The sequence below is a fragment of the Pempheris klunzingeri genome, chromosome 1 (genome assembly GCF_042242105.1).
Source record: "Pempheris klunzingeri isolate RE-2024b chromosome 1, fPemKlu1.hap1, whole genome shotgun sequence".
Lineage (NCBI taxonomy): Eukaryota > Metazoa > Chordata > Actinopteri > Acropomatiformes > Pempheridae > Pempheris > Pempheris klunzingeri.
In genome coordinates, this window is record NC_092012.1 from 35,698,266 (window position 1) to 35,720,754 (window position 22,489).

At 45.9% G+C, this 22,489-nt stretch overlaps 1 protein-coding gene across 1 annotated transcript in view; it reads left to right on the forward strand.

Moving 5' to 3' along the window:
* The window catches only part of fto (FTO alpha-ketoglutarate dependent dioxygenase), a 112,794-nt gene that overhangs the window by 32,719 nt on the left and 57,586 nt on the right, over nt 1-22,489 (forward strand). The window contains exons 7-8 of the mRNA XM_070856444.1: nt 754-873; nt 17,993-18,117. Of these exons, the coding sequence (XP_070712545.1) occupies nt 754-873; nt 17,993-18,117 (245 nt within the window). The remainder of the gene's footprint in view (nt 1-753; nt 874-17,992; nt 18,118-22,489) is intronic.

Consider the following 22,489-nt stretch of genomic DNA (forward strand, 5'->3'; position numbering starts at 1 on the left):
AGACTGTCATCTCCAGACGGAGCGAGGGAGTGGGAGAGGAGGGGAAGGAGGAGAGGGCGGAGTTCTCAGGTGTGCTGGCTGGAAGGTGTGTGTGTTTGATAAGGGTGTGCTGGCGCTCATAGAGGTGACCAGTATTTGGATTATTTGCTTTAGGACTGTTTTTCACACACGTCATTGATAAACATGTCCTGACTGTGTTGTTCCTGTTGAAAGGCCTCATAGAAATGACTGCAGTCACTGTCAGACGGCCATTTTATTTCCTCTGTGCCCACAATCACACACAGGTTCAGTTTCTCACAGGAAAAAATACTACGTTTTTTTATTTTTCAAAAATATATAAAATCCATTCTAGTTTTGATCACAGGAAGAGATGAACCTGGACAGGAAAAAGACAGCTCTGTGTATTTTAGTATGACCGTGAGCACTGGAATATTCCTCTCAGATATCTGGTGCTTATCACTTCACTGACACCGTACAAAACTAAAACATGTGAGGTTATTTTATCACAGGAGGGTGTCCTGGTTCTGCAGACGTTCCAAAGTTACATGTTAAAATTTGACTTTTGTTTCTTATGATGTGATGATTTTCATAATTTACAGAAATATACAAACTCTCTATATTAAACTGAATATTATTCTGTGATGTCTAATGTTTTTACTGAGGAGGTTAAAAATAATAGAATTTGTTTCACTTTTTTTTAGATAGAAAAATAAAGCTTAAAATAAACGTGTGTGTGTGTGTGTGTGTGTGCAGGTGGAGTTCGAGTGGCTGCGGCAGTACTGGTTTCAGGGCCAGCGCTACGCCCGCTTCTGCAGCTGGTGGACCAGACCGATGGAGCAGCTGGAGAAGGACTGGAGGCTCATGGAGACGATGGTGAGGCGGCTCACACACACACACACACATACACACACACACACACATTAAGTGTGTTTACCTTTTAATTCACAGGCGTTTCTTTAGCAGGAAACTGTTTTTGTGAGGCTCTCCACTGATGCCACTTTAGAAAGTAGACTAAAACACAGGAGTAAATAGGTTTATACTTTACATAAACATCTGACAATAACAGAAACCACATTTATTTTAGTAATATATTGAAATATACTTGGAAATACAGGCTACTAAAATATTACCCAGGTAATGTTCTGAAATGTGAATACCATATGATGATAAATATAATGATAAATAATGATGATAATATATAATAATAATAATTATAACACTTTTATAATTTCCCTAAATTACGAGCAGCTTCATAATTGACGGGAAGAGCTTCACCTTTGTAAATGCTCAACATGCCTGAGCTTGTGCTTCTTATACAAACTACATGAGTGACGTGCTGCCCAGTAATGCTCCTCAGTGGGGGGGTGGTGTTTAAAATGACAGGCTGGATTGTCTAACTTCTCACCGCGGTGCATTATTAAGCGTGTGTCATGTGTTTAATCTCACTGAAGTTTTATTAGAGAGGAACGTGGGCGCTCAGCTATTAGTTAGACACCACTGTAAAGGAATCACACTTAGTAATGTCACACTCATAATTAACTCACCTTAGTCACAGCAGTGTGTGTGTGTGTGTGTGTGTGTGTGTGTGTGTGTGTGTGTGTGAGTGTGTGTGCCGCACACACTGTAAATGCACAGCTCACACACAGATACATGCTTGGTGTCGCCTTCTCTCCCTCGCTGTGGGTTCGGTGCCGTCCCTCTGTCAGAGCTAGATTTCACAGTGTGTGTGTGTGTGTTCTTGTGTGTGTGTGTGTGTGTGTGAGAGAAACATCCAGACACCAGAAGCAGCAGGGGGCACTCTTGTATCACTGTAGCAGCAGTGGAGGAAGCCAAAGAGCTGTGCTCCTCTTTTCCTCTCTGCTCCCTCTCTCTCTCTCTCTCTCTCTCTCTCTCTCTGCCTCCCTGTGTCTGTGTATGTCTCTCGCCCCCTCCTGCTGTCTCTGGGAGCTCTCTGTCTCTGTCAGTGTCGAGCGCTGAGCAGTAATCACATCTAATGCTCAGGCGGGGATAAAGACGGGGGCTGGAGGAGAGCAGTACTGCTGCTGCTGCCGACGCTGCTCGGCTCTAGTCGTGGTCTCTCCCTCCCTCTCTCTCTCTCACTTAGTCGAACAGAGGGGTGGGGGTGTGGAGGGTGGGTCAGGTGGGGGGGGGTGTTAGTAGACAGGGGCTAAACTCATCTAGAGCTCCACCTCCGGGCCCAGATGAAGTGTGTGATTTGGACCTGTATTTAGAAAAGGGCATCAGTGAAATGTGAGGTCTTTCTCTCTCTCTCTCTGCTGCTGTCTCTCTATAATGGGCGAGCAAACCATCTCCACCGTGTGTGTGTGTGTGTGTGTGTGTGTGTGTGTTTTATCACGTGTGGATTTTCAGTGAAAAACTTCACACGTCAGAATTCACACAATGTAGTAAATAAAATGTCCCTAGTTTAGTTTTCAGAAATAAAAGACAAGATCATTTAATTTAAATGTCTTGTTGTTTTCCTCTGCACCTCCATTTGTTGTTTTAAAAACTGTAAATTTTACAGTTTAAATTCTAAAAATAAAAATGAATTTCATTTAATCCCAGAGTGGCCGATTAAACAAAAGCGAGTAAATCTTGTGCAGGAACACATTGGAAAATAACCCAGTGGTGAATGCATAAATGTGATCACTCACTATTGTGATGAAAGACAATATTATTGCTCTCGCAAGCAATATTTACATACACGCATCGACCTGTGATATGCTGATGAAAAGCACTTTATAGATGTGACTTATAGATTTTCCTTTCCGAGGTTTTGATAGCTGTGGCTTTTCCTCGGTTAGATTAAAAGGCATTTCCCTAAATTACTCTGAGTTATTCAAATGATGCCAGTTCTCCCCTACACTCCTTTATTGCATATATTTTGCATCCCGAAGCTGCCAATTGACAGTGTGGTGTAATTTAGTGAAATGCAAGTGACCTACTGTGTACAGGAGCTGCTTGCCATTTATTTATTTAGATTTTTCTGTTCTTGCCTGCAGAGTGTATTTTGATACAGCATTATTTTTGTCAAGTTTGATATCACCATGGGTATTTTAAAATAACAAATATATGTCTCTTTAAATAGGGTTTATAAATTGACACTGTTGTTTTATACGCTGCGCTGTAGCAATAAAACAGCCTATTGTTTTATCCTGCTAAAATAGCAATACAAACCGCCAGCCTGCCTCTCTTTATTGTCATATTTAGCACACAGTGTTGTGGGATGCGCTGGGCTGTGTATGCGTTTGTTAGTCCGTATGAAGAATATTGCAATATGGGGGGACTAGCTCCTGTTTATGGATACTGTGTCTCCCTGGGGCTCCCTCTCTGCTCCTCAGCCTGTTGTCATGCAAATGTTCATCCTTCCATTTGAATGACATTCTGATAAAATACATAAATAAATACATAAATAAATAAATAAATAAATAGATGGATAAATAAATAAAGAACCGACACAAAACAAGTCCACTGGCTTGCTCGCCTCTTTTCGGTACCTCATGAATTCATGTGGTTTCTTGATCGAAACAAAGAGACATGAATAAACTTCCAGCGCAGGTATGTGTACGTGAAAAGAGTAGTGTGTGTGTGTGACACTGTGTGTGTGTGTGTGTGTGTTGGGGTGTTTCTGAGTGTATATAAGGTAAAGGTTGTTTCTGGAAAAAGGGCTGTAACTTAAAGGTTTTGCGTTCCCCTGTGATCCAGGGTGCTGAAGTCCGTTTAGACGCCGCTCCACGCTCCCTCAGGACGCCGCTATCACGGCCATCATACAATAGTGACATTTCCTTAAACTAGCAACAATGAATGGCTTCCGTGTGACTGACAATAGACGGGGAGTCTTGGCTGTATGCAGAATATTTTAAATACCGGTGTGGTATTTTTTTATCTTTCCTCTTTTCACTGTGGGGGAGAAGCGACAGCGACGATCCCATGAGCACATCTCCCCTTTTTTCTCCTGTCCTGTGCATGTGTGTGTGTGTGTGTGTGTGTGTGTGTGTGTGTGCGCGCCATTGATGTTAATGTATGCACTTGGCATGACTTTAATTGATTTAGCAGCTCTGCTTGCACAGTACAGCTTTTTCCCTAATTTGTCACTTTCCTGACTTCTGTGGCTGCTCATCTCACAACTTCAAAAGCCACCGTGGATGCAAAGAGATTTCAATGCTCTCCGTCTCCCTCCCTCCCTCTCCCTCTCTCTCTCTCCCTCCCTCTCTCCCTCCCTCCCTCCCTCTTTATGTTCTTTCTTTCTCTTGTTCTCTCCCTCTCTCGCTCCCACTATCTCGCCATATCTCTGTCTTTTTCTCACACTTTCTCCTGCATGTGACAGCAGAACGAGCCTTGTAGATGGAAATCTTTTCAACACATATCAAGGAAATTAATCCACTTTCATAATAAATGGGATCCACTCAGTTGAATACATTTGTATACTTCAAGATGTACAAAACAGGAAGTGGTATCGGGGCCACGTCTTCCTCTACTCCATTCACCCCGCCTGTCACTCCCGGTTTTCCCAACGGTTTGGTCACACACAGGCACACAGTGTATATATATACAGTATATACATATGCAGCACACACTCTCTTTTTCCTCATTGTGTGTGTGTGTGTGTGTGTGTGTGTGTGTGTGTGTGTGTGTGTGTGTGTGTGCAGAGATGTGCTTAGTGACCGTTTCATCTCCTCCCCTCACTTTAATAACTGTCTTCGGAAACAATCTGGGCTGCTGAGGACGGTTGCACTGCAATCATGTGCAGCCTGGCCCGGTCGCCATCGATAGCTGATTAGGTTATTGACCTAGCATGTGTGTGTGTGTGTGTGTGTGGGGGGGTTGCTGAGGAGTGGCCGGGAAGGGGGGGTGGGGGGTGGGTAGTGAACTGTAGGGAGAGTCTGTAGAGACAGACACAGAGAGGCGGAGGAGGTAAAAAAAAAAGAGACAGAGGGCTGGTGTGTGTGTGTGTGTGTTGGGGAGAAGGGGCGGGGGGTCAATGTAAATGTTATTGCTGTGTGAGCTCATTTGATCAAAGTCCTGGAAAGGTTAAGCGAATCCAATCTGGTTTTGTATGGCAGAGTGGAGACACAGGCGCTGGGGAAGAAACCCCCAGGACGGAGAATGGATTATCATATTGGCGCAGGAGTAGCAGGGGCCTCCGACGGACAGTTTACCCTGCCCGTAATGCGTTTAGACAGCAATTGGCCTTAATAACCTTTATTGACTTCAGCGGGTCAGTGCCAAGAATCTAATTATCAAAGTGTATCAATTTCATTGGAGTTTAGAGTTGCACCGCTCACAATAATTATTTTAAGGTCGGGCCGGGGCAATTAATCCCCTCTGCACTTATTTGATGGCTTTGTAAAACATTATAAATGTTATGGTTTTTGTTGTGCGCTCCGCCGTAAATAATTTCAAGGAGCAGTTTTTTGTGGTGTATTGTTTGGAGAGCTCGCCGCGCCGGTCGGCAGCACATTTGGAAATCCAGAGGCCGCAGCTGAATCATGTTGCAGATGTTTAGCAGCAGTCATTTTTCTCCTTCTCGCCGTTTTCCTCGTACAGTCGGGCAGAGTTTTATACCCACTTTATATGCACACATGGAACCCAGATTAATTATAAGTGTGAACTAAGCAGTAAACTGTTTAAAGACCATTTATATTGCTCATTATGAAGCCATTCATTATCTCTTACATTAAATCACACTGTGCTTAGGCATCATATTGTTTTGCATTTTAAGCTCTATACTGTGCAAATAGGCTTATACATTTATTATATCCCCGTTCTTTGTGGCGTAAATACAGTGTGTGTGTGTGTCCATGTGACTGTATGTGTGTGGCTGCGTGTCCACGGTGTGGAAGAAGACAGTGAGTGTGCAGCTGTGCTGTAGTTTATCCTTCATTGACAGTCAATAGGAGCTGTTACCTGGATGGTAGCAGCTGTGTTTCCTTATCGCGCGACATAGACTAGAGGCCTAATCCACACGTTCATTATTGCACGGCCTTGTTTACCCGCGGCTCTATATTAGCTCGCTTGCTTTGCCCTATTTAGACGGAGCTGTATAAAAAAGAAATTACTCAAAGATTATTGTTATTATTCATTTAAAGAGGAAATATATGGCTGATAATACATTTTACATCACGCAGCGGCTTGTGTTTGGAAATATAAAATGAAAAGAAGCAGGAAGAGACACAGAGAGAGGGAGCGAGCGGGGAAGAGAGAGGGGAGAAAATGTAGCGGTGCAAAGGTATTTGCAATTCTCTTTGAAGTCCCCATTCAACAGGGTAAGCTGAATTTTCGGCTGTGCCTGATAGTGTTCTGCGTAAATGCTTAAACCCCTTTAGAGAATTTTCATGGGCAGATACGCGGTGGCTTGAAGGGAGCGTTTATGTTACCTGGAGCCAATGCAGCCCGCAGCTTTGTACCTAAAGATGTACACCAGTAGTGAATGGAATCCCACAGAGGTTTGTCTATGACAGAATCTCACTGCAACATCGCTGTAAGCCAAGGCAGGCAGGCGGGGGGGGGGACGAGCTACGAAGGGATTTAACCCTGTCACTTCTCAGCTGGCATCTCACATGTGCATTTATATACATGGACGCAGGCGGGGAAGGACAAAAACAATGGCACACACACACACAGGAGGAGGGTGGCACCGAGGCTTTGTTTTGAAGCCATATTACATTACTACTAAATTCAGTTAGTGTTTGAATGTGAGAATAATAATAATTCAGCCAATGAAAATTGCTCTTGTTGTCAGAATTCATAGTGTTTTGCTGCGTGTTAGTGAACACAAGCTGACACCAGCTCATCTTTTCGTCTTTAGGGCAATTCCTCGTGGAGCACTTCCTCGTTTAAGATGATCAAAACGATTGCTCATGTATGTGTGTAATTATTTCACAATGCCAGGATGTAGCCGAGGAGAGCTGTTGCGTATTCGTTCCTACGATAGGACCCACGCCTGAGCAGACTTGTTTCGGGCCGCCGGATGTCCGAGTCCGAGTGGAGTGTGTCAGAGGAAGTTTATTTCACAACGTGGAAACCGCAAATGAAGCAACGCCACTGTTTCACATCACTGCCATTTATGAAAGAAAATCTGCTCGTGTAAAGAAAACAGTTTTGTGTGTCTGCAGCCGTGACTGTCAGCCACAGTATGGAGTACACCTCCGTCTCACAATGAGGGGGTGGGGAGTTTTATTGACAGCGGTTTGGATAATTTATTTTGTTTGTCTGTGAATTGTGATGTTGACAGTGTTTTTACTGTATCAGCAGGCTTTGAAGGCGGCTTGTCTCGTCTTCTTAGAAAACAAATGAGCACTTTACAGAGACTGATCTGCCTTATCCGCTTAGCAGCTTCCTCAATCCCCGCATTTATTTATTTACTTACTTATTTACTTACTTATTCATTTACTTACCTCTGTATGGATTTGGTTTGATCCCCTCCACCCCACCCGCGGCCACCCCCTCCTCTTTTCTCCCTCTCTTCATCCTTGGCCTCGATCAGCAAGATAAGCCTTCAGAGGAGGGGAGATAACATCCATTAAAGTGGTAAAGAGGAATTATGGGGCAGCCCAGATTAATCACTGCTCAGCTTAATCGCATTCAGTGCGGACGGCGGGGTTGGCTGCAGGGCCCGGCTTTTTCCTGTGTCATACCAACACAGAGAGATGCAAGACTGCAAGAGTGTGTGTGTGTGTGTGTGTGTGTGTGTGTGTGTGTGTATTTGTGCTGAAAAAGATGGGGGAGAAATCACAAAAAGATGAAAGAGAGATTTCAGAGCATCTCGTAGCAAAGTCCGCCCCTCCTATAGCTGACTGGAGACATCATCACTAACCAGAGCTTGATATATAATTATTCCAGTACTTTGATCCAGGTGTAATTGTTTACTCTCACAGGCAGTCGTGTCAAAGTGGTGGAGTGAAAGAAATTACCACAGACACAAGAAAACACATTGATTTGTCACCAAAAGCAAAGAAAGTAACTTAAAACCTTGTTTGATTTGTCTAGTCTTAGTACAGTATTAGTCTGACTGAATAATGAGTACAGGGCCAGAGCTTGTCTGTCACTTGTTCAATATTCCTCGTGTGCAGAGATAGTAATACACACATGGAGATGTGGTGCTGAGCTCCAGGAGCCGGAGGGAACAAAAATAGAGCCCTCATACTCTGTGCACACACTTTGATTAAAATCATCTGAACGTGGATCCTCATCAGGTCCTCTGGTTGAATCCATTTGACTGTTTTTGTGAGTGTCAACTCAAATTACTTTCACACTAATGTGTGTAGCACATAACGACAGTCTCAGATGGCTTCATATCGCCCGCACATAGCGTCACAATAAATTAAAACCAATTAAACAACATGAGAACAGCCCACCTCAACTGTGGAAACTTAAAAACACCCGTCAAGACCTTTATCAGGGTCAAAAGTAGAACTTGTGCCCTCCTAAGGCTCTAACGGAGACAATAAAGGCACATTTCCTGCCATCACTGGTTAAAAGATACTGTATATACATCCTGTACACAGAATAACAATAAAGGTGATGATTTCTCCTTCTCACCAAGTGATGGTAGAAGAATCTGATCCAAAATCAGCTTTTTGTTTGTTGCAGCTAACAAACGGGGCACAATACTCAGCAGTGAACACCCCGGCACCTCTCTAATTCTTCAGAGTCAGTGGAGCAGCTGTCGTGTTGAGGTTTTAAGTACATAAAGCCTCCTTTGACTACAATGAGTGGAGAGAATGGGATGATCCTGATGGGAAGACGCTGGAAAATTGTCTGACTCGCTTGAAGAAACGCAAAGAAAACCAGGAAATAGGGGAAAAAGATTGTTGATGATAATTGCATCATTTTTCTGGGGGGGTGGAACAGGGAAAAAATAAGGGATGGGGGGGGCATTTTCAGAGGTGGAGGGAAGAGACAGATAACGGTTAAGATTTAAGTTGGAATCAGAGTGTGAGAGAGAAAGGAAAGCAGAAAGAAATGAAAAGCTGCTGCTGTAAACAAGGAGATGTGAGTACAGTCAGGAGGAAATACAAGTCCAGGGAGCATTCTGGGAAGTTTTTTTGTTTGTCTGCGCCTTTCAAAACAAGGCATGTACAGTATGAAGAGGATAACCCAGCGGAGATCAAACCTGAGAGGTGTGCTTTCCTGTAAAGCACTTTCTCTCCCATGTGAAGCCTGAAAGGAAAATCCCATTTTTTACAAGCCGGGGTCTGTTTTTGTAGTTCTGACCATCAATCCTCCCGGTTACCTTCCTACTCACCAGCTTCAGCGCTGAGATCCAACAGTCGTAGCCACACCTGTGCAGCGAAGCTCCGCTGAATAAGAAGCACTGATGTTAAGACGAATTCCCAAATCTGTTTTCCTAGCGAGGGTTGGGTGAACCCGTACCCAGAGGTGCCTGTAATAACTAACATGTCATCTTAGAACATTTTACACAAAATAAAACCCCGAGCGTTTCTGGGTCCTGTTTTGAAAAGAGTAACCACACGTTTAAGTGCTTTCAGCTCGCCATCGCCCTGCCGTGGATCTGACATGGTCGTGGCGTTGATTGATTTACCGTGAATCAGGACTGATTAGTACCAGCGTAATTCCATCAGCACCCTTTAAAGTACCAAGTCCAGTACCCAACCCAAGTTCTAGGTGTTGTAATTGCTTTTCGAACCAGCGGCGTCGATTGTGTTGGTGAACTTTGGTGAATTTGTAGATACACTCTCTCTGCTGGAACACTTGGTGCGCCCACCGCAGTAAAGTCGGTGAGATCAGGTCGTATATCATTTCTGACCAGCGGTGGAACTGCCTAGTAATTGTTTGAATTTTACTCCCATACATTGGTGAGCAGGTTACAGGAGATGCAGTAGCAGACAGGAGCAGCTTTAACCTACGGTATCAGCTGATTTCTCTACCACACAGGTGAAGCTGAGAGCGGCCTCCTCTCCTTTCCATGCAGATAGAGCGATCTGATGGGTGGTGTTAAATGGGTGAGATGTAGGACAATGTAATTAACGCTAGTCCTTTAGCGGGCCCCGCCTCGCTCCGCTGGGAGCGCCCGATATAGTGCTCATTAATTCCTATTTGTGTGTAATGAGAGGGTCATGTTGGATGTAATAAATGGCTCTTTTATTTGGGCGAGAGCTGCAGGGCGGCATCCTCTCCTGGCTAACAGTCTCATAAACACCCTTTAGCCGCTCTCATCAGCCTCCCTCGGTGGGGAGCAGCCACACACACACACACACACACACACACACAATAGCGTAGTGTGTAAGCATGTGGAAAGTCAGGGACCATCACGTGTTTCATCAGCGTCATGTGTTAGAACGTGTGGCTGTTTGAGTTCTTCACATTTAAAGGGTCACTTCACTGTGTGTTCATGGTTTCCCCACTAATTATACTCTGTATGTGACACTCTCACCTATATATATTCCTTCTCTTTGTCGTAGTAGTTGGGAACTTCAATGGTTTTTGATGTCAAGATCCAATTTAATATTGATTTGTGATTAGTTGTGGACGTGGTGCCACTCAGTCCAAAGTCTACTGTATTCACTTTTAATTCCCTTTAATCAATTACATCATGGTAATGTAGTCCACAGTGGACTTTAGTAGAATTTGTGTCAAACATGCAGTAATAATTGTAGGAGATTGAAGTAAATACTCTGAACCTCAGTTAGATTTAAATTAAGCCAATAATTAAGGTGAACTCCAAAATGAAACGACACTCACACCTGCGGCCTTCACTAAAGCCAACAGTGTTTTTAGAGCAGACAGCCTGTACTAATGGAGATCCTTATCTGTGCTGCACTACACAGTCATTCTTTGTCACTGTACCTCTGTTGATGATTCACATTTGATGTCAGACTAGACACAGAAGAGGGTCTGTTCACCCAGATGCAAAACTTGAGGAATCACTGCACTTCTTGTAGTCAATCAAAACTTTGTTAGCGGCACATTTCAGCCTGCAGGCGTATTCCCCCTCTAAAACAAAATTCCCCTCTGTGAGCGTGTCTAGATGGATGGAAACCCCTTTTATTGGTTTAGCATTTTTGAGGACCTGAAGTGTGGTGCAGTGTGTGTTACACTTTAACTCTGAGGCTTAGACAGGCTGGCTTAGGCCCCAGTCAGCAAAAAGCTTTTTACTGGCAGGAGAGCGAGGTGCTGATCACAATCTGCTATCTCGCTCGAATCTGGACTCAGCTTTCATACAACGAAGGAGAGTTTGAACAGAGCAGAAGGTGCTTGAGTGTCACGCTCGTCGCAAACATCTCTGTCCGGCTCCGTCTTCATTGTCCTGAATTAGTCAAAGCGCCTCTCAAAGCTTTCCTGTGATGGATGGATGAGGCATTCTTGGCTCTGTGTGTGTGTGTGTGTGTGTGTGTGTCGTTGCAGCAGCAGCCTGCTGGAGAGCTCATTCAGACTAAGAACTATGTGGTTTAGCCATCAAGGCCAACTGGATCCACACTCCTTATCATGAGCCGGAGACAAAAGCCTCGCAAGAAACAGCCCGGTGAATTTTCATGTGATATTTGTGGGCCCGTTGGACGACGACCCAACAACAGATTTGCCTTTTCTTCTCTCCACCAAAAGGGAGCAGCACAAAAGCCTGTGAGTTCTGCTTCATTTGACCCTGTGGAAAGCATATGTCCATCCATCCCGCCTGCATTGGGCCCAGAAGATGGAGTGCCGTCGGGGCCATAGAAAGCATCCCTGCCCACTTGAGTGTGTTACAATGCCTTCAAACAAACTCACTTGTCAGGGGTCTTCCCTTTCTGGGAGTGTCTCTGCCCCTCCTCGGCCCATTGTCACTTCAAACATGTTACTCTGATGTTTCAGACACATTTTTCTAATGTTTTACACTCCATATAATCTGCTGTGTGGAGCAAAGCCCATTTTACTGGCTGACATAATTGATGGTGCCCGCGACCTTGCAAGGGTCAATCTGGCAGAAAGGCCTCGTTTTCTATCACCACGGAGACTGCGAGAACACATTAACACACACACACACACACACACTCAGTTTAAAGTGTCTTGTTGTATTGAAGAGGAGCATATTTCCAGAGATCCTAAAATCAAGAGTTTAGGTTTGAGTTTCCGCTCTCATCACTACTGAGCGGCACACCTGCAGAATCTAATGCTATCCAACACTCCAGCGTTTACAACCATGACATTCGTCTGCACAGAGCTCATGATGAGCAGCTTCTGGTGACACTGGAGGAGATGTGTTAATTCACTTGAGTGTTTATTACTGAGGTCATAGTTACAGTTGGTGTTCAGGTGTTTTGTTTTTTACTACTGTAGAATATTAGAAGCATCTCTCAGTATAACAGTCCAGTACGACTCCATCACCAGTGACACGAGGTTTATTTAACACCTCAGCAACCGTGTCAACAAAAACTGAACATTATGGCATCGCAACATCAGACTTAATGGCAGAACAGCTGGACAGTGAGAGAATATAAGAAACTTTGTAATGTTCCTTTTTAAATGTCTGTGTTGTTACCATCATAGGTTTGGAGTAACAGCAAAGAAGTTTCACAGCAAACCTTTTGAAACCTCCCCCAAAGTCAACGCGCTCCACGGTTTTAAGAACTGCTCAGAATTGCACACAATTCAAAACACACACACACACACACACACACACACACACACACACACACACACACACACTCACACACACACACACACACACACACTTACAAAGACTTTCTTGAGAGACACTTTTATAGAACTTGCTTCCCTCGTTTTCTTTACTGTTTCCTCTTTGATAAAATCAAAGTCTGTGCAGCTTCTAAGTCTGGAGGACAACACTGACCAGCATTGTTGACACACACACACACACACACACACACACACACACACACACACACACACACACACACAGGCATTATCAACCAGTCTAACGTAATGGAAACTGAACAAATTTAATTTCAGATATGCCTCAATTTTGAACCACCTGTAATCATGTGACAGCAGGCAGACGGCAGGAAAACACACACACACACACACACTCACACACACACACACACACCTTTTATGACTTCTAGTGTGATGTCACAGAGGAGCGAATGTGGTCTGGGCTTATTTCTTCCTGGGCTAATATAATTTTTCCAGCGGTGGAGCAGAGTAAGTCGTGGTGGCAGCAGCAAACACACACAGATCCCTTGTCCAGACTGGAACTGGTCCTGGCAGGATCACAGCTCCCCTGTTGTTTATATCAGTGAGTAGAAGCTATCCGTTTCCCCGAGCAAGGTGCCTGATGCCTTTTTCCACCAGCGGTCAAAGTGATATTGGTTTCTTGTATTAGGCAGCGATGAGGCTGCCAAACTCCCACCCCTGAGGCCCGTGAAGTCGGATGTCAGAGCAGCTGACGTCAGTGGGGAGTCTAAAGATTTGGAGTAAAGGGTTAAACCTTTAAGCTTGAGCTACCTTGCTAATGAGGGAGCCATGTTGGTGAACAGGAGGAAGTCCAGTCATGGAGGAATGACCGTGTGAGGGCCGGCTGTCTGATAATGTGGCTCTCTGTCCGGTGTAAGTGTCCACCGGGGGGCCAGATGTAGAAACCATGTGTCTGCCTTTACTCTCTCACATGAACCAGTATTTGTAAAATAATGTGTCACCTCACGTAAGCTTCAGGCCAGCGGGAGAGAGCAGCGTTCGAACTGATGAGGTGGACGTGGAGGATTCAGTGAGAGAAGTAACCTTAAAGTAAAACACTCACTTTCACCCACTGTCTTTGTTTTTGTGTTCCAGTCTGTAAGATGTCACTCAGACGCCTTCACTAACTTAATTTTCATTGTTTATGGGTTGCAGTTCATCACTTTTTATCTACATTTGAGCCTTTATTTGCCGTCATTCTCTCATGAACTGTCACGTAAAGTCAGCTTCAGTAGTGGCTCAGTGAATGAATCACTGATCATCCCTCTGAATGATGGCCGCCATGATGGTTTACACTACATGTGATGAATTAGTGGTTGGCTGCTATAAATAGCCACGGCCGTGTGTGACGGCAGCTGCTCTGGTGCTGTCGGAGAACCTCACAGATGCAACACGAGCAGTTAAACTGCACCTCTTCTTACTGCTGTTCTTCTCATCGACAGGTGTAATGAGGAGTGGAGGGGCGCCAGGTATCGGTATGGTACCGGCTGTTTATGTTTATGATGAACTGTGGGAATGGAAATGAGGCTCGTGCACGTGTGCCTGACTCCACAGTGGTTTATAAAACAGAACCAGGTCCACGTGCAGGATTATGAACGTGGTGAAAACAATGCATGTGCACGTTTCTATCTCTGTGCGCACATACAGAGTTAAAGACGAGCTATGGACTCTTGAATAACTGCACATTGAATGTGATTACATTGAAGGTTGTCGATGGAGGTCCTCAGTCAATCAGTCACAGCGTTGGTCAGATGTTGTCGGTCCCTTCTGCTGCTCACTGTGGGCAGAGTCAGTCTTACCTAGAGAGGCATCTGAATGCAGTCAGTGTCGTTTCTTGTTCTGAACTGATCTTGCTTTCACACCATCACCACGGCTTAGAGCCCCCAGCGGTGGCCCAACAGTCCCAAACAGGAGGAGGGATTACTAGTCGGGGCCATGCCTGCCTCCATGTGGGCACACCGGCGTGTTGGCACACAGAGAGACAGGAGAGTGTGTTGGCCTGTCGCTGGGCCTGTTACACATGCTGGTGGCAGGGAGACAGGCGTGGAGGTTTCCAGTCTGTCAGACAGAGGTGCACTTTGGAGGAGGTGGAGGGGCGGGCGCCATAGTGGCAAATGAACACCAGCCAGCAGCCAAAACCTGGGGAATGTTTGGTGTTACTGACGAGGGTGTTTACCACCTACCTTTTTAGATAACCACCCATCATTTGGATGGTCTATTCTGGTCCAGAAATCACTCGTGTCTGGTGAAGTAGTTAAAAAGGGACGTCACTTTGGGGACTTTTACTTTTCTGTGGCCTGCAGACATTAAAGGTTTCCTATATAAGAGAGTGCCAGTGAGCTTAAGAGTGCTCTGGGTCCCCTGAAAGTCCTGGTCTAAAGTCAGCTAAGGCATTTCATGGGGTGTTAATAGTTTCTCAGACACTCTGGTGGTCAGCTAGTAGCTCGGTTTTATGGAGTGTAAACCTTCAGTTCTGCATGCATCTTTTTTTAACCTTCCTCCCCTTGAGCACTTCTCAGCTATTACGTGACCTGTGGCAGCTTTCCTGTGAAGTTTGGAGGGATGTACACCATATTTCACCGTGTGCAGCAACAAACAGTCTTCGATTCTATTATTCTGTGTGGAATGAGTGACATGTTGTTATGTGATGGAATAGACAGATGCTTGTTGGTGTTAAGATAGAGTCCTGGCTCGGGGTGTTAGTGAGCCGCCCCAGGCTGCCCTCCAGCAGGCCTTTGCTTGGAACCCTATCATCACTCCAGCTCTCCACCAACCAAAGGATCGCCTCAGCCTGGCGGCGTGTTTGTTTACCCGCCCTGCTTCTGCACAGGCCCGGAAATGTTTACGCCTATCTGTAGTTAAATAGACGGGGCTGAGTTTGGGGTCTGGGGACCAGGGCTGGAGGTGCCCAGGTTCTTGTCCTCTTGTTCACCTCGGGATGTGGTGTGGGTCAGAGGGACATCTGTGGTCAGCATCGGGTTCAGAGAGGTGGAGACTGAGGATAGCTGCTGTCATCGAGGGGTAAATAGAGGGAAAGAGGGGGCTGATTAGTGCTAACACAGCCTGGAGATAAAGGGCTGTGGCCTTACTGTGGCTGACTGAGGACACTTGACCAGTAAACAACTAGTGGGGTGTCTGAATGGCCTGGGGATCTGCCCGTGGCTAAACCTGAAGGCCTCTCTCAGCACCGGCTCCTCTACACACATGCACATTTTCACAGGGAGGAGGCTTGGTAGCACACATTGGCATTATTAGAGGCACACCTATACTCACAAAAATGAGCCGAGAACAAAACAAAGAGGCTCTAACACACACCTTCTTCCTAAAGTGTGTTAGATGGACAACTATTTTAGTGACTTCTACTTAGTTAGGACTAAAACCTCTTTGATGCTTTTTGGCCAATATTTTCATGAGCTGTAATGAAGGCGGGGCACTAAGGCAAATCAGTATATCTGTATCAGTATCTACATATTTGATCATGTCAGCTCCTGATAATGAGATTCATTAGGACATTTTTAGAGTTTACTAACATGAAAACTAGAATAACTGGAAACATTTAACAGTGTTTTCATCCCCTGGCTGTGGTCTCTGGGTGGATGAGACCTTCTCCCTCCTCTTTCTGCAGACCGTCTTTGTCTGCTCCTCGCTGCTTTGAAGCCAAACCACTGACACATAACTGACGTTGACTTGTGTTAACATTTTCTCTGTCACATTCGTGCCCCTCAGTCCACTCAGTTTTTAACTCTTTTCCAGAGTACGGCCTCTCTCACATCCAGTCGCTCCCACAGTGCTCTGTGGAAGGACAGGACGTGGACTCTGACATGCAAACCAAAAACTGACTGACTGACTGTGTGACATCAGTATCCAGTAAAAAAAAGTTCATCATTGTTGTTGACATAAATTAAATTAATAATCTGGTATGGAGATCGTTTTATCGTCCAGCTGAGATGCATAATAAGGTGATGATGTACAAACGTGGGCCTGTACTCTAAATCTTAGTCAGTTTAGTTGTTGTGCGTCTTTCACTGGCTGTATTCTTAATGAGTTTTAGCACAGTCGAAACAAGCTCTCACTCTGTTCCCGGCCAGAGGAGCCGAAGCGTCACAGCAGGTCTCAGATCTGCCACGAATCACTTGCTCCTCAGCGCTGTACTTGAAACACTGAAACTGTGCTACACGGCCAGCATGGCAATATGATGTCAAGTAGCTGAGACGGTGATACGGACTGAATGCACTTTCTGGCACTTTCTCAGGCTGACACTCATCCCGGGAGGACGGGGTTTGATCCAAAGCGAAAGCTACAGTTTCCATAGGGAGCGGAGCCAGCCCTGCTTCCTCCTGGTCACTGTAATCTTTGGTGTCTCCTCCCAGTCAGGTGCAATCAGTCACACAGCGCCACATGTTTTGACACCTGTCCTGTGCGCTGTGCAGGAAGTAAGCATATTACTCTGTCTGCAAATCACACTCCTCGCCTTTGGAAATACACACACACAGACAATCAAACCTATCATCACATGAAGTAAGACAGACAGGTGGATTGTCAGGGAGGGATTAAAAAAGAGGGAGAGCAGAAGAAATGAAGGTTCCCTTACATTGTGGGTTTTTTGAAAAGAGGGTTGGGTGACTGTTAATGGGAAGAAATGAACGCGCTTTACTGGTGGATGTGACAGGAAGAGACTGTTCTTAACAAGGCGTCAGAGTCAGTCAGAGTTACAGATCCATCACTTCTCAGAGGCTAGGGGAAGGAGCGGGGAGGGGGGGGGGCATTTAAGGATATTCAGAGAGGGAGTGAGTCTGTGAAGGGTAGAGAAGAAGAGGGAGAAAGAGGGATTTGAGTGTGGCTGACAGCACTGCATTTAATTTGGGCTGCCAGATCCTTTTTCATTTGACTCCCTCTCAACCAGCTTAGAGGCTGTGGAGGACTTGGAGGCGAAGGTTTGCCAGGATGTCTCAGATTAGCAGTGATGTGCCACGTCACACTTTAAGCCGGCCTGTAATTCATGTTCAACAGGGGGATACTCACACATTACACTGTGCTGTGCAGGACGTGATTAATTGACTCACACTCTAATATTGGGTGTAATTTGCCCATCCTCTGATGTGAAACTGACTTTATACTAGACTTACTGTATGTCGCCGTCCCGGGGATGTTATAATGGAGCCTGGGCTCACAACTGTGTAACTTCTAAACCGAGGAGAGGGAGGATGGAGGGAAACGCTCCAGGTAGCCCGTCCTCTTGTTTCTATGCAGTTTACCACTTTGGGAAAGATCTAATAGGCCGACCGACCAGTAGGATTGTAGCCATGATGATGGTTCTACTATGCGCCCACCATTTTCTGCCTGTGCTCCTCTCTTTCAGACTAAGCTCTTCCTGGCTACAGTGGAGGAGGAGGACCAGGCAGGGGAGGGGAGGAGAGATATGGCAGAAACCCTGCTGTCTGCACTGACAGACAGACACCAGCAAAGACAGACATGGAGAGACAGGTAACACAATGTACCGCCGACTTTGTTCCTGCCAGTGGTCCTCGGCAAAAAATAAATCTGTCATGAGAAAGGTGAAGTGAGACGCTCTGTGAAGCACAAGCAGTGTCTCATATTCAGAACGGGAACACCATCACACACCTTCTCCATATTGGGTCCAATAATAGGGCTGTTTAACACACACTCCGAGGTGTCTGCAGTTGTTTAAGCATCATCACCAGAAAACAGCAGAGGCAAAGATCCAGTGAACCCCCACGAGGGAAAACAGGACACACTCAACACTTTGATGAGAACACACAGGGAGCCTTTACAGCCACGCCTGGTATTTATTGATACGGTGAAAGATGGAGAATAACACCCAATAGGTTCATGTGAAAGCGTCACACAGACAGACGGGACTTCATCAGGCAGAATAATCCTGAATCATCACCTCAGTCCTTCCTCTGACAGTGATTCCCTCCAAAGAGCTGATGTGAATTACTCACTGGTGTTTGTTTGTGGTGCTCGAGCCTGGCAGCTATCACAGCTATCACAACGACACGTGTGTCTCGGATAAGCCCAGCCACTTCCTTCCTTCCAGATAAGGGCAGAGAGCGCATAGATTAGAACGCTGGCCATTCATTCAGATAAAGAAGGGCCCCCCACACACACACACACACACACACACACACACACACACCACGCTGTGTTATTTTAGCTGTTCATTCTCTCAGTCACTCTCCCCCCTCAGACACACACAAACACTGGCATGCATGTATACCCTTGGTCTGCATTCACATATGTTTCGCTGATTAATGCCTCTTGTTATTTGACCTCAGTGTCACACACACACACACACACACACACACACACACACACACACACACACACACTTTGGACGAGACACGATCCAGAGCAGCAAACGTACCAGAGGAACAATCCACACACTAGAGATTCCTGAGAGCAACATCTTTTCTTCTGAGAGATATGTGTGATGTTCCTGCAGTGCTGCGGCCCTCCTCTCTCCAAGGCGCCCTGTGTTTTGAGTTGTCCCCTCCAGTTGACCCTTGGCTGTGCCCCCTCCAGCTGAGCCTTGTAAACAGTCTGTTTCCACACACCTTTGCTTCGCTGTGTCGACGGCCACCGCCTCGCCGCTCTGATGTAGGGCCTGCTCCGATAGTGCATTCCAGCTGCAGGTGCTGAAAGCTAGAAACCATCTCGCCACACCCACCCCCCCCCACCTGACATCAGCACTGTCCCCCCACCGCCCCGGTTCCCCTACCACCCACAGTACGACGTTACCACCTCCTAACAGTGTCTAACTCTGGACTGGGCTCAGCCCACCCTAAGATCCTGACAACCAGTATCTCAGACCAGGACAGGAAATGCTCAGTCCTTGTCGGAGGGGGGGGGGGGCAGACAGAAGTTTACTCCATCAGCAGTGAAAGACTGATTAGATTAGTTTTGGAGGAGGCCAAGCCTCCCACACAATATGTTTGAACTCCAGCTGCTCCTGATAGCTCCTCTCTGCTTCACACACACTGAATGTCTGTCCCTAACCACCCCCCCCCACCCCCACCCCACTTACATAAAAACCCAGGGGTCATCCTGTCAAGTGGCTGTCAACAGATCTCATTTACACAAAGCTAAACACATGGCTGTGTGCAATGTTAAGTGGGACGCACTGGTACTGACTGGAGAGTCTCGGCTGGTGAGGGTTAAAGATCGACTCGCTCGCTCTTTGTGCAGGAAGACTAAGTTTGTATTAAGAGGCAATAAGAGACAAAGTCATTGTTTGACATTAAAGATGAAATATATCACAGAATCAAACACACGCCGAGGGAGTTCGGTTCTCTTCAGTCCCATGTATTCAAACCTTCATTTGTTTTCATAAAAGCACTCACCAAAATAGGACTTTGAAATTAATTTGCTGATTCATTTTGCCTCTTTATATTGGACGTCCTAATTAGGTTTTCGCACAATATGCAACAGGCAGGCTTTTATCATAATACTGCCTTTTGTTTCCATGGTTTCCATTCAGCACGTAATGCTCGCAAAAGGCTGGAAAAAAAGGGGAGAAAAGCGTGATTGATGAGTCTCAGTGGAGGCACATAAACATAAACAACCAGCACTGATTGATTAAGTTTCTCGCTGACTTTTGTTTCTTAAACACCAGTTAAAGCGGCGCTCTGTGCGCTGGAACGTGGGCCCGCTAGCTGCCATTGTCTGCCTCCGGGGCATTTTTAGCTCTCGCAAGAAGGAGAGAAAGAGAAATTGGACCTGGTGACCAGTGGTTCTTCACAAGTGACTTATAGGCTCTCAGAGTGAGTGATGCCTCGCCTCGGCCCGCTCGCAGAAGCAGTCCATTCGTTCTCTGTGAGCCAACCAAGTTATGAGAGCTTTTTTATTCTTATGAGCTTTTCTGGTAACTGGGTTTTCCAGATGCACACGGTGAATTCTTTGATAGATGCTGCCCTCCGTGTCCCTCTGGTAAATGCCCCATGAGTGCCCTGGAAATAGATGGATTACTACGTGGGTGGGTGACTGTACCGCAGCGCAGCAGTTGTGTAAGCCGCACAGGAAGTGCAGATTGAAGTGTGAGGCACAACCTCCAGGGAGCGGACCTGTAGGGACGGCAGGCCGCACATCTCAGAGGCAGCAGAACCGGAGAAGTTCAAAACACTTGGTGCTGGATTTATTAGGTTTTGATAGATCTCGTTTCACATTGACGCAAATACAGGAACAGAGGGGGTTTGTTTTCTTGACAAACACACACATAGAGCTCTATTTGGACGTACGTACAGTCGTCACTTGGCGTGGTGCTATCCTGAATGTGTAACGTTGCAGTGCGGCTACCTCTGAACCTCCCGGAGCAGGTGACCTCAGGCCGTCCTAGAGGTCACTGCTCCGACCAACAGAAACCCTGAAAAAAAGCTTTGTCACAGCCGGCGAGCAAACACTGAAGGGAACAGCTGCGAGTTTTGTACTGACCATGCAAACTGCTGTAGGCTTTGTAAGGTCATTATATGATAATGAAAATCATTACAGAATTACATGGGGGTTTAGGACATGAGAGCAGCGGGGAGGGGAGGGGAGGGCCACATTGGGTTTGATAAATGGACTGTGAAGGTGCCCATCTGGCCCTCTCTATGGCTTTTTCTTCCTGCTCTTTTATCCACTCTCGTCCTTTACTACCCCTCTTTCAGTCCCCTCCTCTGTTCTCCAGCGGGCCAGTGTAAAAGCACGCAGGCCTGTAGTGAAAGATTAACAGAGTGCAAACCCAACTCACCTCTGTGGAGGAGAAAAGAAGAGGGGAGACAGGCGGAGGTGTTTACGACCCAAAGCAGGGTCTGTGAATGACTTGGCAAACCCCGTCCTCGGCCTCTCAGTGTGGGCCGGTAGGAGAGTCGGCAGCCGCTGACCTTTGGCTTCGGAAACAGTTGGACAGCTCAAGGAGTGTGAATCGCTGAGGCTTGGATGCACTTCGGTGTTTGCTGTTTAATAGGCCGGGGTGGTACAGTGATACAGAACAAGGTAATACATAACTAGGCTTAAAATAGGTCTTCTCGCTTGTGTCGCAGAGCGGCTCCTCCCCAGATTAGAGAGCAGAGAGAGAAACGGCAAACGCAAACACATTTGTTACAGAAAAGAGTTACGTTTCTGCACTTTTGCAGCATTTTGGGTTTTTACCAAGTGACAAGGGGGAGACAGGAAATTCTGCAGCATTGGCAGCCAGTGATGGAAATACATCATATTCATCTGTAGCCCACCGAGGCGTTGTGTGTGATATTGTACTGCAGGAATAAACGTATGTGAGGCCTTTTTCTCTCTCTCTCTGCAGTGATGATACCTTGTACCGTATTTTCAGCATTTTTTAAGATTTAAAGTTGAATTTCAAGTTTTAACACATCATAGAAAAGTCAACAACTACTTAAACCACAAACGGCACCAGACAGAAGACAGAAAGATAATAAAATAATAAAACCTGAAAGATAATTCACAAGAACTAGAGAGTACATGACATGTCAGCACACACTTTTTCCAATGTTAGCTGTATCACTGTTAAATATCCAGACATATTCTTCTTAAAAGATGAATCCTTTGTATGAATGTTATCAATATTAATCTGTTATCTAATTCCACTCCCGCCGGCCCTTGAACAGACGAGGCTGTGACCCACACCGTACCCCCGCTCACTGTGATGCTATGATTCTCTGTACACTGAGAATCTGTGGCGCGCTACATCTGCTGCCTGTGTTTATTACTTTTCTCCAACTTGTTGAGAGTTAGTGAAGCTTTATCCCAACACAAAGGCAACATCAGCTGACATGGCAGGCAGGGCTGAAGAACAGAGAAGGAGGTCCACGTGTCCACAGCTGCACTCATCACTCAGCTG